General features: G+C 49.1%; 1 protein-coding gene across 1 annotated transcript in view; it reads right to left on the bottom strand.

Moving 5' to 3' along the window:
- Positions 1–8275, bottom strand: part of CCDC3 (coiled-coil domain containing 3) — a 44662-nt gene extending 36387 nt beyond the window's left edge. The window contains exons 1-2 of the mRNA XM_075024666.1: positions 7836–8275; positions 6631–6805 (exon numbers count right to left, since the gene is read on the bottom strand). Coding sequence (XP_074880767.1) covers positions 6631–6805; positions 7836–8248 — 588 coding nt within the window. The 5' untranslated portion in view covers positions 8249–8275. The remainder of the gene's footprint in view (positions 1–6630; positions 6806–7835) is intronic.
- Positions 8276–15953: the final 7678 nt, after the last annotated feature.

Here is a 15953-nt window from a genome sequence, read left to right on the forward strand (position 1 = left end):
TTCTAACAAATGGCGGGGCAGGAAACCAAATGTAAAACAAGATTTTCAGACCTCTAGATATTGGACCTTACTTTCATCTATTTTGAGGTCTTTTTGCCCTGCCCATGCCACATAGAAGTGTTTTGAACTGAGAATATTTTCTATTTCCCTAGTGACTTAGGACAGAGAAGGGAGGATCCTTTATGTGGCTCATGCCACGAGCAAACACAAAAGGCCAGTACATGGGAATTAAAGAAAACTGTCTTAACCAAGCCAGGCTGCTGCCTGCTCTTCTCCAGACCAGTCCTTCCCCTAAAACTGCTGTCATTGGACTCCACAATCAGCATTTTCCAGCCCTGCAATTCATCTCCCAGCACTCGGAGCAGAGAGGGAACTCCTCAAGAGCAGAAGTTGTTAACTTCTGAAAGAGATAAAACAAATTGCTTTTTCATTTTATCTCAATAGATACCATGGATGAAATTTTAGCTAAAATCCATTCCAGTTACCAGGGTTTTTTTCTAATGGCCAGGCTTTGCATAATTCACATAGCAGAGTCACCTTCAGCATCACTGATGTCCATCTCAGCCACAGCAGGAAGAGCTCTGGTCCCTGCATCCAAGGCAGCTCGAGCTCTTTCCAGAGGTGCCACAGGCATCTCTCCAGCAAGTATCTAGCCATGATACTATTTAATCACTGCCCAGACTCAAAATCAAGGTGGTCAGAAAAATTATGGGGACTTCCCCAACTTTCCTTCTTCTTTTCCCCTCTCCAGGGGCATGTTGCCTGGGGAGACGGATCGAAACAGGTCCCCACAGCAAATGTCACGTGAGAAAACCCTCCTGTGGGAGCCCAAAGAGCTTTCGTGTAAGCAGCTATTTCTCTGTGATTTAAGCCCTCGTGGTCCTGTGAAGTGTCACTGAGTGAGACCCACTATCATCCGCCTGGTTGAGAGCATCAGGGAAGAGTCAGGCTGGGACCATTGCTGAGCAAATGTGCTGCTCAGCACAAATGTGCCCGCAGATGGGTTCAGGGAATGATCCGACCCAGCAGCTCCCAGTTCATGCCCACAGCCATTGCTAAAACAAGTAGTTCTGAAACTATTTCCCCTACTTCCGCAGAGGAAGAATGCCATTTAATTTAATTTTTGCTTTGCATAATAGTGGCAAGGCCATTTATGCAATTACATTGCTTTTCTTATCCGGTTCCCTTTTCAGCTGCTCCAAAGCCTTGCAGGTGTCCTAATCAGGTCATCAGGTTGTTACAGCTGCCAAAGTGCCACCGGAGAAGAGGACACAGGCCCAAAGATGCTAAGCAGATATTTGTAGATTGCCCTGCTAACCCACTAATTACCTTGCTTTTTATCTGGGATGCTGACTACTCTCATAAAAGCTTTATTATTACCCAGATAAATCTCTGGACGTCTCTCAGAAGGCAAGTTCGTTCATCTAAATCAATTGAAGTAACAGCGTGGTTGTGGCTCTGATGCTTGAGACGAGGAAAGGCAATGTAGGGAGAGAGTCTTAATAAAAGATGTAATCTCCCCCTGCAGTCTTGCCAGGCTTAACTGAAGTTATTGGACTCCTTAATTTCCATGGGTTTTATCACAGTGCTAGTGCTCTCACAGTTGCTCACAATCGGTTTGACACGCCACTGTTAATTCCCTTGTTCTGATGCACATGGGTTCATTTTGCAACTCTCCTGCATGAAAAAAGGGGAGGAAGGTGCCCTGTAAAAGAAGCACCGCACAGCCCCAGGTTGTTATCACCTCTGCAGCTCACAGCAAGCTGGAACGGAAGCCAAAAGACCACGTTTCCCTATCAACCTGTTGACAAAACCAGGAGTTAAAACCCCTCTGAATAATAAATAATGACAAGCGCTGTTGGATGCTTCTATAGACCTTATTATCACCAGACCTTGAATCACTTTGGTGTAATCTCACGTGTTCTGACAAGGCAACAAGGTCTTATTTACGAGATCGCAGCATCCTGCAGAAGGCCAAGTCAGGAGAAATTACAGCCTCTAGATTTGCACTAAAATGGTAAAACTCTGCAGGGGAGCAAGATTTCAATCCCAGCCCACTACATCACCCCCAGGCTTAGCAGCAGGCACTGCGAGAGGGGGGAAACCACAGGGACGATTCCCACCTCCCAGCTTGAGCAAACAGAAATTAACCCCCTGCATGTAGGAAAGTGTCATTTATCACTTAGCCATGAGAAAAAATTGTCGTGAGAAAGAGGCATTGGCATATATGGATGCTCTCTGGGCCTTCGGGATTTTCCCGTTCCCCCCTCTCCATCCTTGGAGGAGGATCCTGGCTGCATGGATGCATCCCTATCTCCCAAAAAAAAGTCCGACCCCTTGGACTCCTTTTGAGCAAGAAAAGGTCACAGGGCTGCTCCCTAAAATTATCAGTAATGAAACACCAGCACCGACAGCTGCACTGGAGAATAACTGGGTGGCACGCAGGGGTTTGTGAGCAATTTTAAGGGCGCTGGGGGAAGCAGGAGGTAAAGGAAAAGGGATGTCTGTGGTGGATTCCCAAGGCAGGGGTGACCCGGAGACCGCACACCAGCCGGCACGGGACAGCCTGGCACACCTGCGTTAGGAGGCTGTCAGACTTTACAAACTCTGATACGTCTGTGGGTCTTCCCTCAGGGGGTCAACATGAGACTTGGGTAAAAACATGGAGCATTTAAGAATTTTAATTAGGTTTTTATAACTTCTTAATTGTTCCTTTCTTTAATAGAAGCACCTTATTAAAAGAAACTGCTGTGGCTGCAAGATTCCTTGGATAGGCGAAAATTGCCTTTCTCCCAGGGGCAGAGGGTGGGAAGAATCGACTAAAACTGTAACTACGAAAGCAAAAAGGAGCATTCCTGTGTTATTATCTCCACCAACATCAGCTCTGGGACTGGGCCAAACCTGGGACCTGGGTACCTGCAACATGCTGAAAGAAGTGGCCCCTTGCTCTGCAAGAAGTTGCAGCCACTCGTTACAAACCCAGCTCCAACCCCAAGCCTGGTGGGAACTCAGGGCTTTAGCAACAACCTTGCGGAAACCGCTGTGACAGCGAGCCAGAGTAAAGCAGGAGGTCTGCAAACATCACCAAGGGGCTGTGAGAAAAGTCAGGATGGAGCCCAATTAATTACTGCCTCTGCAAATGTGGAAGCCAAAATGCAAGTGCCTAAAGAAACGACAGCTGGAGCTACTGTTGCTCTCCGGAGTGGCCAGAAAAAGCACCTGAGTGAATTTATGAGACTGTGGGGTTATTGGAAAACTATGGAAAGCAGCGTCTGACCCTCAGCCCAGATGGCAAGGGGCTTAAAAACGCAGCTGGAATTAGCTTCCAGCGACGGCAGCAGGCCCAGCATGAGGAATGTACGTCCCCAACGAGATGTGCCTTGGGTCTGGCCGCCTTTCACCGTGAGCCATGGGGCTTTCCGAAAATTAAAAGGGTTTTCCCACAACAAAAGAGGCAAGTGGTGCATCCCAGTGCATTGAGGAGTTCCTGCACATCTCTTTGCTCTCTTTTGCATCATCACATTTTGCTGGGAGGAGGAGGAGAAGGAGCTGTCAGGGTTTTCCTCGTTTCACCCATTGGGACAAGGCTGCCTGCTGGCAAAGAGCACTGCAGAGAGAGGAGGGCAAGCGGGAGGACAGAATTTCAGCAGTCACCTTTGGGTCCCCTGCTCCGCAGCTGGCTCAGGCACACCCTGCAGAAGGGACCTCTCCCTGGGAGCGACATTACATGAGGCAAAAGACGTTCACTCATCACAGTGCTCTCTCACCTTCTGGCTGAGCACCCCGGAGCTGCGAACACGAATTATTCATTGCAATCGCACATGCTTCCAGCACTGAATTCTCCCCTTAAAATGTCCACCCCAGAAATATATCAGGAGTAGGGCACAGGGCCATAAGCAAATACAGGGATTCAAAAAGTCTTTCTGAGTATGGGATCCAGCTGTAAACAGGAAATTTCATCACTCCTTTATTCCAAACCTAGCTGGGCACGCTGCTTTTTGACAGATCCGCATTTTAAGATGTTCCTGCACGCAGCTGTGCCAAGGCCCAGAGGCAGGACCTTACCTACTAACTCCTGGAACTAGACCTTCGCCCCAGCTGCCTTCTGCTCTGAGGATCTCAGCATCTCCATCTCTTCCCTCTGACTGCACAAAACATCTGTGACGGATTTTAACTAGCAATTTATGTCAATATGCAGCAGGCAGGGAGACCCCTGACTCCTCGCTGCAGTGGGAGCCTCACCAGAAGACACTTCCCTCTCTTTCCAAGCTCTCCACAACTTGACACCACCACAGAAGCTCGCCTTGGGTGTCCCCAGGCTCCCAAAGAGCCTCTTTTCCAAAAAGCTTCAAGAGTAATGCTCCGAGTAACGCTCACTTTCTGTGCCACAAAGCCGGCACACGCCGCGGGTTTTGGCTCAGGAGCCAGCACGGGGCAGCTCGACCGAGCGTATTTGGAAATGGAAATTGTTTGCACTGCGATGGGATGCGAGCAGACATGGTGGCAGCTGGGAAAGTCGCCATCAGATGTGACAAGGCAAAGAGAGGAGCAAAACACTAGAGAGCTGCACCCTGGAGATGGGCACCTGCATTGGGAAGAGCTGGGGAACAAATTCCTAATACCATGGCAGCCAAAAACCCCATCCCCTTCCGAGGCTGGGGCATGCAGGCGCCGGGAGCCAGGCAAACACAGATGCAGGAGGTGAATGGGAGCACAGTCAGCCCGAACTATTTTTAACTGGTGCAGAGGAAGCTTTTACTTTTCATTACGAAGGGGACACAAAGCGTCCGTCAGTTGTGCTGAATTTATTCACTGGACGGGTGGGTGTTGAAGTATGTAAAGCCCCCAGCCTCGGTCTGTGCGACCAGCAGCTCTAATCCCCGCCTGGTCTGCTCACAGCTGCACGGGGTCAAAGAGCACAACAGCTGAAACGCGCTTTTGGTACATACGCTTTCGGTTGCCGCAACTTACCCTGGGGGTTTCTGCCTCGTGATTTCCATTAAAGCTCACCGGCGAGATTCACCGCTGGCATAAGCGAGCACCGACCCACCAGGATCCCCTGCATTTAGCTCAGCGCTGCCCAATAAAGAGTGCAGAGGCATCACAAGCGGCAGACACCGGGAGTTGGATCGGGTGGTCCCCCAGTGCCTCTTTGCTCCCCCGGAGCAAAATCTGTGGATTTGGCAGCAGCAGCACCTTTACTTGCCAAATGCACTGCCTGGGGCACTGGGGAGCCTGCGGGCTGGCAGGGAGGAGGCAGGGCTGGGACTGGGGCTCTCCGTCTCCCCCCTCCTGCCCAGCCAGGGTTACGGCTCTGCCATCTAATTGTAAGATGATTCATTTTCTCTTATTTTTCTCCATTCCTGCTGCTGTCCCCAAATATGTTATTTGAATATCACTGTTCCCCACTCCCTCTCCAAAATACCAGCAGTGAGAAAACACTCACGGGGCATCCCAAGGAGCGAGGTTGTGGCACTGGCCAAACGGCCATGCAGTAGCTCAGACTTTGTATGCCAGCGGTCGGCCAGCTGGTAAAGGGAAAGGGCTCAGCCAGCTACCAAGTTCCCTCCATCCATCCCCTAAACAAGCCGCCAGTGCCTCTGCTGCCATATGTAAATATTGTGCCTTGGATGAATCCACAGAAGACGCAAGCGATGACACATGTCCTGTCCATCCTGACCTAAAGAGATGCTTAAAATGTTCTTGGCTACTAGTGGAAACCACCAGCCTCATAAAACCAGGTTTGGCACTAAAACAGCTCTCCAAGTTCCACTTTTGCAAATGTATATGCACATCCAGAACATGCACACACATAACTGCGGGTTGCCCCTCTTTGCCAAGGAAGTATTTATTAAAATCTTGCATTTATTACACATACTGCAGCTCCATAAAGGGGCTCAGAAGCCACTAACAACGGGCATCGTTGGACTTTCCATACTAAAAATGTGCTTTCTTAAGGGAGGATCGCCTAGAGGGTGAACTACTTGCTGTGGCCTCCCTTGAGAGGAGAAAGAGGCATTTCATTCAGCTCGTTCAGAAGTAGGTGCCGGCATCATTCAGATGAACCATGCCCTCATCACTCAGACAAAACATGCCCTCAACAGTCTATTTTTCCCCAGCTGCTACAAAGACAGCTTAGGGCAATTAGTTCAGTAGATGTTTATGCTGTTATGCGGAGTTAGGCAAGAATAATCCCTTACAGTCTGTGATGGTCCAGGCACTGCTCTCTCTAGATGAGATGAACACAGAAGTAAAGCAGCAAAGCTCTGCTCCTGAACATTTCAGCCAAAATTAAAGAATGGGGGTCTAGAGACAGCAAAGCCAGGAATGATGTGTGTGGAGTAGGACAAGATCGCAAGCAATACTGGTTTCCAACCTATTGCTCATGAACAGGTTGGTACCAAGCTTTGCTCAGGTCCACAGGAAGCTAAAGAGCTAGCACAGAGGTCAGTTTTGAAAACAGAGTTTAACATCTCCCCACCAGTGTGTTACTTTGCCAGTGATACCACCAAAGGACCGGGAAAATCAGGGACCTGCTGCTCTGCATTCATATATATATGTTTGCAAATGACATGGGAATACCTGTGCCCACTTAGAAGACAAGCAATGGAGAGCAAATAAATCCCTTACCCGGTTGTCCTCCTGAATCTCCCAGTCACTGGAGAAGCTCAAGACATGCTGCGCCTGCGAGCAGTTAGAAAACTGGAAAAGGCTGGCAAACATCCTTCTGTTCTCCTGGGTGTCCGGGAAAATCGCCTCCTGGAAGTTGACTCCGTGCGGCAGGAGGATGTAGTTCTCATCCATTCTGAAACACAGATTGCACGGGCAGCCCACTGTGAGGCTGAATAGCACTTACCCTCCCGCAGAAGTCACCCCTCGTACTTCAGCCTCGCTCAACAAATGCCACCAAAGTCACACAGACAGACTTTGAGCTGGCACGCCGCTTTCAGTTCTCCTGGCGCTTAGTTGCCAAGACGGCAGTTTCCACCCCAGAGGACTGGACCAGGCAGCAGCAATAAGGACCTAAGAGGCTCCCGCCACCCTGCAGACATCAATGAACCCCCACGAATGAGGTAAATCTGTATTTTGGCCCATGGTTACTACGGAATTTGCATCGCTTTGCCCTTGATCCCGGAGTTTAAGTACTCCCTCGAGCAGTCAATAAAAAACTTGTGTAAAACATGTTTAAAGATACTGCCACCGACTGAGCACTAGGCAGCATCAAACTGTTTTTCGTTAGGCACCCAGCACAAGAATATACCAAGTATTTCGAAACGAGCGACGAGTACTATTTCGCAAGCACTCTTGGACTGAAAGGTCACAGCAATGGCTCTGTTCCCACATTGTGGTTTATTTTCTTATTCTTTCGATGAGCCCAAAGTCAGGATTTGGCTGGGACCCTGAGAGAAAGCTATCGGGAGAGTACTTGGGGATGGGTTTTAAACTCCGGTGCCAAACTTCGGCGAACAGCCGCTGGCCCTTCTCCAGCGCCGTGACCGTCCCACCGTAAAACCGAAGGCAGCAGCAGCAGCACCCAGGAGCTGCTCCGCAGCAAGCTCCCCGTACATCTGCTGCCCGGCAATGCTGGGCTAGTAGGAATTTGGGCTTGGGTTGTTGAGTTTTGGGTTGTTTTGTGGTTTGTTTTTTTTTTTTCCCCCGATGGAACCGTGGGAGGACGAGCAAAAGGAGAAGGCGCTGCGGGGAAGGCGGCAGCGGGACGGAAAGCATCCCCCCCCCCCCGGCCACGGAGATGCTCCGGAGCCGGGATACAGACCCCACCACCACCACCGGGACCCCCCCACACACACTTTTCCCGGTCCCATCCCGGGACTTACCGAAGGAAGAAGAAATAAGCGTAGCCCTGCATGACGGTGTGCGAATGGCAGGAGAAATAACCGAGGCCGGTGAGGTTGAGGCGGGAGCCGGCGGGCACCTCCAACATGCTGCCCCACGCTTGATCGCACAGCAGCTCGATCTCGGCCGAATAAAAAAGCCCCCCGACTCCTTGTTGGGGACCGCCGGGGGGGCCCCTTTGCCAAGGCAGGTAGTTATAAGCCCCGTAAGGGTCGGGGTGCAGGGCCAGCACCCGCGCGTAGACGATGATCGCCGCCAGCTCGGCTCGGCAGCCTTCGCTAAGGGGTCGCCACTCGGCCGGCAACTGGCAGCCCCCCCCGCCGCCCACCCGCCCCCCCAGCCCCAGCCCCAAGCCCAGCACCAGCAGCGGCAGCAGCCGCGGGGGAGGCGGCATCGTGGGAGGCTCCGCGGGTGGGTGGGAGGGGAAGGGAGGGGGGTTAAGGGGGTCGGGGAAGAAGGGGGGGGGGGGGGGGGAGATGGTCCGGGGGTCTGGGGAGCTGGGGGAGAGGTGGGAAAGGGTGGAAAAGGCAGGGAGGCAGAGAGGAGGTGATGGGAAGAGAAAGGGGGGGGGGGGGTAAAGGGGAAGGGGGGGGGCAGAGAGCCAAAGGGCTGTGATTTAAGCAGGACGGGGGGCAAAGGGGCAAAGATGCGGAGGGTGGAGGGGCAGAGGGGCAGGGGGTGCAGGGGGGCAGAGAGGCGAGGAGCGGAGAGGCAAAGGGGAGGGATGGGAAAAGGCAGAGATGCGAAGGGGGCAGAGAGGCGAAGGGGAGGGGTGTAAACGCGAGAGGTGCAAAGGGGGAGGTGAAAAGGGAGGGATACAAAGGGGAGGGATGCAAAGGCAGAGTTGCGAAGAGGAGGAACGCAAAGGGAAGAAGAGGTGGACAGGACGGAGGGTGCAAAGAGGCGAGATGGAAAAGGGGAGAGATGCGAAGGGCAAGCGCACCTCGGGGGGGGCAGCTGCTGGCAGGCTTCCTCTGGCCCCGGGGTGGGCACTGGGGGCACCCAGGGCTTTGGGAGGTGAAGGGGTGGCTCGTAGGGTGCTGGAAGTGCGAGGGTCCCAGTGGAGCAGGATGGGCTGTGCACAGCTCCGGCTGGGAAAGAAGAGCCTGGGAAACTGAAGATTGGGGGGGGGGGGGGGGTGGGGTGGTGAAGCTTGTAACCCTGGTCACCCACTTCTCCCACTTCAAGTGAGGACGGAGAAAAACTCACAAGTGGGGGAGAGCAGTTCTTGCTAGCAGCCTGCAACCGTCTTTCAAAATACACCTGGTGAGCAAGGCAAAAATAAAAAGCTTCCCACCGTTTACCCTCTAGAACTGGCTGAGGCAGCTTTGGGCTTCTCCAGCTGTTTGGCAGATGGCTCAGGGACTGACCCTCTCCCCACATACAAACTGCTGTGGAGCTTCTCCCGAGCATCCCCGGGGGCCCCGCACCACTCGCAGTCCGAAATAGCCTCTTTCTATTTCAGTATTCTCCTTTTCCCACATCTGATCTCACTGGGGATAATAGAGTCAGGAATGGGCACGGGATGCTTCAAAACCTTTGTTAGAATATGAATATCATGGAGACGTGGTCCCAGTTAAATCTCTCCCTAGCTGTGATGGTTACTAAAAGTTTGACAGCATGTCCTGGCTGGTTCCTTTAACCTCATCCTCTGTCTGTCTGTCTGTCTGTCTCCATCTGCCTCTCCAGTCCGCTACAAGGACTAGGGGCCCTTGGGAGCAGAAGGTGCCTTTTTGTTCCATGTTTGCGCCGTGCCTGGTACAGGGGGGTCCTTGTGCATGACTGGTGTTCGAAATAATGTGCAAAATAATGAATCATCAGTTAAATAATGCTGAGCCAACTTCATGACAGCGAGACAAGACTTCTTCTGTGACAAGTGTCTCCCTCTGGAATAGTTTCATCAGATTCAGCTGTGTGCTGAAGAGTTTAACAAAGGTAATACTCATATTTCATGATGGCATGGTCCTACAATGTATTCCATCATAGCTTTATGCAAGAACAAGCAAAGTTCGTTCTTGCTAAAACAGAAACAGATTCTGATTTTTTTTTCCTAGCAAAAACTCCAGAATGACAGATAGAGCTTTTCTAACATTTTTTTTATAATCTGTTTCTTGAAGATCAACAAATTGCTTCCAAGTTTCAGGAAAAAAGCTTAAAAGACAATCCTGAAAAGAATTTTTTGAAGAAAATATCCTCAAGAAATCCCAACAGACCAACAAGCTCAATATTTTTTTAATGTTAACCACCAGGAAAAACTGCTTTTTCTTTGGAAACTGAAGGGACAAAACTGTGGTAGAGAAGGTTTCAGAGCCTCATTCTGTAGTTTTTAGATACATAAATAAGAAGTAAGGAGAAAAACAAAGAATTGAGGTTGCTGTTGACTTCACACAAAGCTGGGGCAGTGCTGAAGGCATTTTGTGCAATCCAGTGTACATGAAGTACAAACCTCAGGTTTCTGTTAAGAAACGGTGCTTCAAGATGTTGGCAAAGACATGGGGTTCATGTGAAGAAAGAGAGAAGTGCTGCAGGTGATGGGAGAAATGCTCAGCCCATCCAAGGTGGTCTCTCCATGGTCTCTCCAAGTGGTACGACTGGTGTCAGAGCCTGGCGGCTTCAGCGACATGAATCTCATTTTGGGTGTGGGCAGCAACACACAGGTATGTTATTACTCCAGCACTGCTGCTGGGGAGGTAGAGCCCCAAGAAGCTGATGAGACATTTGTAACCGTAGGTTGGTTGGGTTTGTCCTGGGAACTAAATTCTTAGCTTGTGTGAAACACAATTGCTATTTCTTCTGTATACACACATGACATTGATATCTTCTAGGTAGGAGAGGCTCATACTTCAGCTTCATCTCTGTTTACTGTGCATTGCAAGTGAGTAATGGTCAACTGTCCTCGAATAACTTTGGAAATATCTAATCTAAGCTGTGATCTGTTCTGCTATTCCTCACATTTCAGTTAGCCACCACGTAGCTGCTGGGAAGGAGGACAGGGTGAGAAAGGGAGGGACACGGGCAGCTCACACCCAAAACATGGATGTGTCTTTCCTTAATGCTACTACTAATAGTCTAAATTAAAGTGCTTATATTTGGCCAGAGTGAACCAGTGAGCCATCTCAGAAAACACAACGGCATTTGCTGGCGTACACTGGCTCTGGGTGATGCTCTCTGACTCTCTGTTTGGTGGTGATTACCAGAGTGTGGAAGCAAGTAATTAATGTTCTTTGGAATTTCTCTGTCATCCTGTAGAGTGGTCGTGTCGGTGTTTTGAGGATACAGCAGGAGTCCGTGGAGCTGACTTCAGAGCTGAATGAGATGAAAGGACAGCTTGGCCAAAACTCTGGAGCAGACGCAGTAGGTATGCGATTCTTCACATAAAAATAAAAATATGTCTCACCTGAAAGTGCCTGATTTCCTTGTTCTCTTCCATTTATGTTTGCTGGTGCTGTGCCCAGTGCCGTTGTAAGGTCTCAGGGTGGCCTATCTTCTCCTGTGCCCTCTGTGAGACATGCCCAGCTGAGACCTCTCCCTGTCAGGAGGCTCTCCGGAGACTCATCAGCGTGTAACCGTTCTCTCCCATCCCGACAAGCTGGTCGCTCGGGCTATTTGCTGTTTGAGTTCATTAGCAACATTCAGATCAGTATTTTAGTAAAGAATTAGAACCGCCTACATTCAGATCGCAGTGATTAACGTGATTTTGCTCTTGAATTTCTCTCCACAGAAGCACGGTCAATTTTCTTCTCTCTTCCTTCATTTCTGAGGTAGTGCAAAGTAGCAGGAGCATCTGAATCCGTTCCAGGAGTCCTTTCTCTTCCAGCTCTGGCTAACAGGGAATTAGTGACATGAAGTAAGGATTTAGAAACCCTCCCTGGAGACTGCATCCTTCAGATCTCTGTTTGCTGTTTCTCTGCAGGGATCCACTGGCTGATCTGAGACGTTCTTCAGTGCAGCGTGAATACTTCTGTGCTGTGAACTCAGCGTGGGTCTGACGAGTGCTGTAGCCAAAACCAGCTAATCAGAGGAGCACCAATAGAGCCAATTACTGCTCAGGCTGCGCTTTCAGCCACTCATGCATGTGCCACAGTTATTCATTCACTTCCTCCTCTTAGATAGTCTTGTAGACTTTGAGACAGGGTTGTGGTTTTCCCAGGCAGGAGCTCTTCCTTTTCTTCCACACATCTTTACAGATATTTAAACCAAAGGTTTCTCCCTCAGGGCTGTGTCATTTTCTTTGCTGTTTCTCTAGCGATGCGGGTGATTTAAGCTTTTTAATAAAACATAGCTCTGCTCTGTCTCTCTCTTTGCCTTTAAAGTATTGACAGAGTTGAGTGTTAGTCCAGGTATCAAACAAGAGAGCACGGTACTCCGAGTCTGGCTGCCTTTCTGATGGGTGTAGGTGATCTGAAACCTCAGCCCAGCTGTCTTTTATTTATATATCCGCAGTGATTCCTTTGTAGTCCAGGGTACAAAATATCAAACCCAGATTTCTTTCCCCCTGCCCACCCCTCTTTAAACTGGGTGACCTACAAAGATGAATATTTGGCTGTGTTAGTGTCCCCGCAGGAAGAGATGTTTTCGTTAGCTTCTTCTGTCTATGCTTCTCTAACGTGAGTCATTCTTCTCATAGTTTGACATTTGGTCCATCATATTTAACTGGTTTTGTACCAATGTCTGGGCTGGGTGATTCCTATTAAAAAAAAAAAATATCATATTCCCTGGCCAAAGTTCTCTGTAGTTCTTTATGTTTCTTCCTTTCAAAGAGTAATCACGACCATGAAGAAACAGGATCTGTCTTTGGGGATCAGCCGGGAATACACTGCTGTCTCAAAGAGTTTGAAAAGATTTACTTTATGCACAGCAGTAAAAAGGCTTTCTGTAATACCATTTAGAATTTGAATGGAAAAATGAGTCAAAAGATCAAACAGTTGGTATGGATGGAGATCTTCACCTACACCTTCATTGTAACTTTCTGCCCTTTCTTGGCCCCTTCAGTCTTCACCCTTCCCCACTGTCCATCCTCCCCATCCTGCCCTCACTGTGCCCACACGGTCCTGCTCTCCTCTCTCTCTGCCCCAATCTCTGACAAGTCTCACCAATTTAAATGCAGTTTCCTTTGGATAGGGACCTCTGTCTGTGTCCTCCTACCCAAACTCCCATCTCAGCCTGGCTCCCTGACATCTGGGGACATCTGGCCCTCATCTCAGACCCGTCGTGGCTGAAGGGGAACTGTCACTCTCATTCCAAGGGACTCTTTCCCCCTTTCTCAATCAGTGACACTATCACCTCCTCTTATCTATCACTTGGGCTCACAACCTGGATGTCATCTTCACCTTAGACTTTCCTCTCTCTTCCCAAGGTTGTTTAGACACTTTTCCTGTAGCTTCTCCCAGACGTGCCTTTCCTACCATTCACACAACAAAGATGCCGTGCAGGCTCTTTCTTCTCTTGTCTTGAGTCCTGCAGCATCTTTTCCTGGGCAGACCCAGCCTTGGCCCACCACTATCTACCCAACTTGTTGCTACATGCACTCTTTTTCTAGCTCATCACTACTGATCACGTTCACCACCCATCTTTTCCCAGGGCTCCCTTGGCTACCCACATCCACCCCTTGCTTCATGCCAGGGTCTCACAGAAGAGCTTTGAGGCAAGGACCTCCTCAGCTCTGCATTTCTGCAGCATCTGGTTCGTAAGCCATGACTGCAGGTCCAAGAATAAGAATAGCAACAACGTGCAAGCTGATTCCAGCCCAAGTCAGTGGAGGCCAGAAGTTGCTGCGCTCAGAAGTCTGTTCATAAATCAATGTGAAACGCGCTGTCTGAGCATAGCTCCCAGTAGACACGGATCTGCATAACACATACCACTGACACAACTGGCGATGGGAAAAATATCAAAACATATCATTCCCACAGCTGTGGAGGAATGAATAAAGATGTCTAATTCCCCTGTCCCTGGGGTGAACCCTGGTCCAGGTAAATGCACTTCTTATAAATCAGAGGTTTTAAAAGCGGAGGGACTGTTAGGAAAGTCTAATCTGAGCACACTGAGCTAGAAGATGATACCCAGGGACTCCTGTGTCAAGATCATAACTGAATTTGGAAGAAGAGAGTGGGAGAAAGACATCCAACCCTCACTTTAAAATCTCAGGTGGTGGAGAAACAAGTTCATCCCTTGGTGAGTTGTTCCAATGCTAAAATCTTGTGCTTTTTCCCACTCTTGATTTGCCTGGCTTCAGCTTCCAGCCATGTAGCGCTGTTGTCTGCTATGTGAGAATGGAACCCTCTTATTAGAAATCCTCACACAGTTTTGGCATTTATAATCCAACAATCAAGCATTCCCTTGAATAAATTGAATACAGTTTCTTGTACTCGGTGGCAGGATGACCAGACTATCAGTCATTGTTGTAACTTGATTGCCCCAGATTTTCAACCTCCTTTTCTCCTGCAGAGACCCGAGATGAGCTCTGGATTGTAGAGACTGGCCTCCAAAGAGTCAGGGAGAGGGCAGCACCACCACTCCTATTTGGTTTTCTGCTTCTTCATCCAAGAACCACATTTATTCTGCTGGCCAGTGTTACATAATTATGGAGCAATTTCCACCAGTCACTCCTGAAGAAAAACTGCATTGGCAAAGTAAAATTTGCACTTCAATCCTAGCTCAGTCAAGTGAAGGCAATTCTGGCCTGGTTTGGGGTCAGACCAATCATCCCTCCAGCACCCAGTCACTCACACTGGGTCTCTTCAGCTGCAGGGGAGCGATGAAGAAAGTGATGCTGTACGTGCCTAAGTCCTAATGCAGCAGTGATATTGTAGGACTTTGGTTCTTGTCAGGAGATAAGAAGATGGGGATGTGAAATGTTTTTCCTTTGCTTTAATAGCTCAAGTTTTCTGGATTTATATCCTGTCCCTCCTATGTTTTCAAGGAGTTGAATCTGTTTTAATTTTTGAATCACAGCTGGAGGTAACATGTTTGACACCATCTTCTTCTAAAGTGAATTTAGTGCTGCTAAATGGTAACAGATTGCCAGGGCTGAGTTCTCCCTGTGCCCCTGGCAGAGGAGCAGCAGGACAAACCTGAGCTGGGGAAGGGGTTGCCTTTCAAAAGGGCCAAGATGCTCTCAAACCAAAGCCAGCTCTGTCTTTGCTGAATGCAGAGATGATGTGCAGGTAGATCCAGCAGAGGCAGGTCATCAGAGACAATGTCTCTCCCTGTGCAGCCTTCCAGTCTGCAGGAACCACTTTACCTTTCCTTCATCAGTCAGAAACCAGCATCTGACCTCAGAGGATCTTGTGTAAAACCCATACGGCAATGAGAATCATGACTCTCATGCTATTACTGACTGAGCAGGAATGGGCATGTGTGTCCAGGAGGTTGCATGGCCCTGACTTGGGATGGTCCCATGCAGACCAACCTTTCTTCTTGCAGTTTGCCTAGATAAAACAAAAAGGGGAGAAAGGCATCTTATAATGAGAGACCTTGGCACCACATATAGTTAATGCAATTGAACTCACACTCTGCTCAGTTTTCACAACTAGGTTCTTACTCTGGTGAGTTAATTCCCTTTGATGTCCCTTCTGTCCCTCCCGTGCTTTTGCTGAGCCTAAAATAACCCAACTGTCCATCTTGCTTATGGAATTACTGAACTTTTAAGAGAACACAAAGTGCTGTCACATGAGGATTTGGGATTAAACCTCTCTTGTTTATGTTAAACATAACATCTTAATTCTTCCACTGCTGGAGGGCATATGAGTCTCCACAACCCCAAAGAAACCTGCTTTCAAGCCCTATAGCAAAGGTCACTGTGATTTGTTTCTCATTACAAATGTTCTTTCCGGTAAAGCTGTCTCATGGTATATGACAGTTTTCTTACAAAACACCTTTATGCAATTTAAAGCATTTTTACTTAAATATTTTCCATTGTAAAACAACATATGCTTATTTTTCAGCACATTTCTCTCAAACTGCACTAATCAGTGGAGTAACTGACTTTTTTCCAGGGATGTGGTAAGGAACATAACTGCCTGCCATCCATGTTTCATCCAACAGCCGAGGAGCTCTGGATCTGGTGGGGGGATCCCACTGAAGCTGGCAGCTCCCTGAAC

Source organism: Buteo buteo, chromosome 4, assembly GCF_964188355.1.
Source record: "Buteo buteo chromosome 4, bButBut1.hap1.1, whole genome shotgun sequence".
In the NCBI taxonomy this organism is placed as follows: Eukaryota; Metazoa; Chordata; class Aves; order Accipitriformes; family Accipitridae; genus Buteo; species Buteo buteo.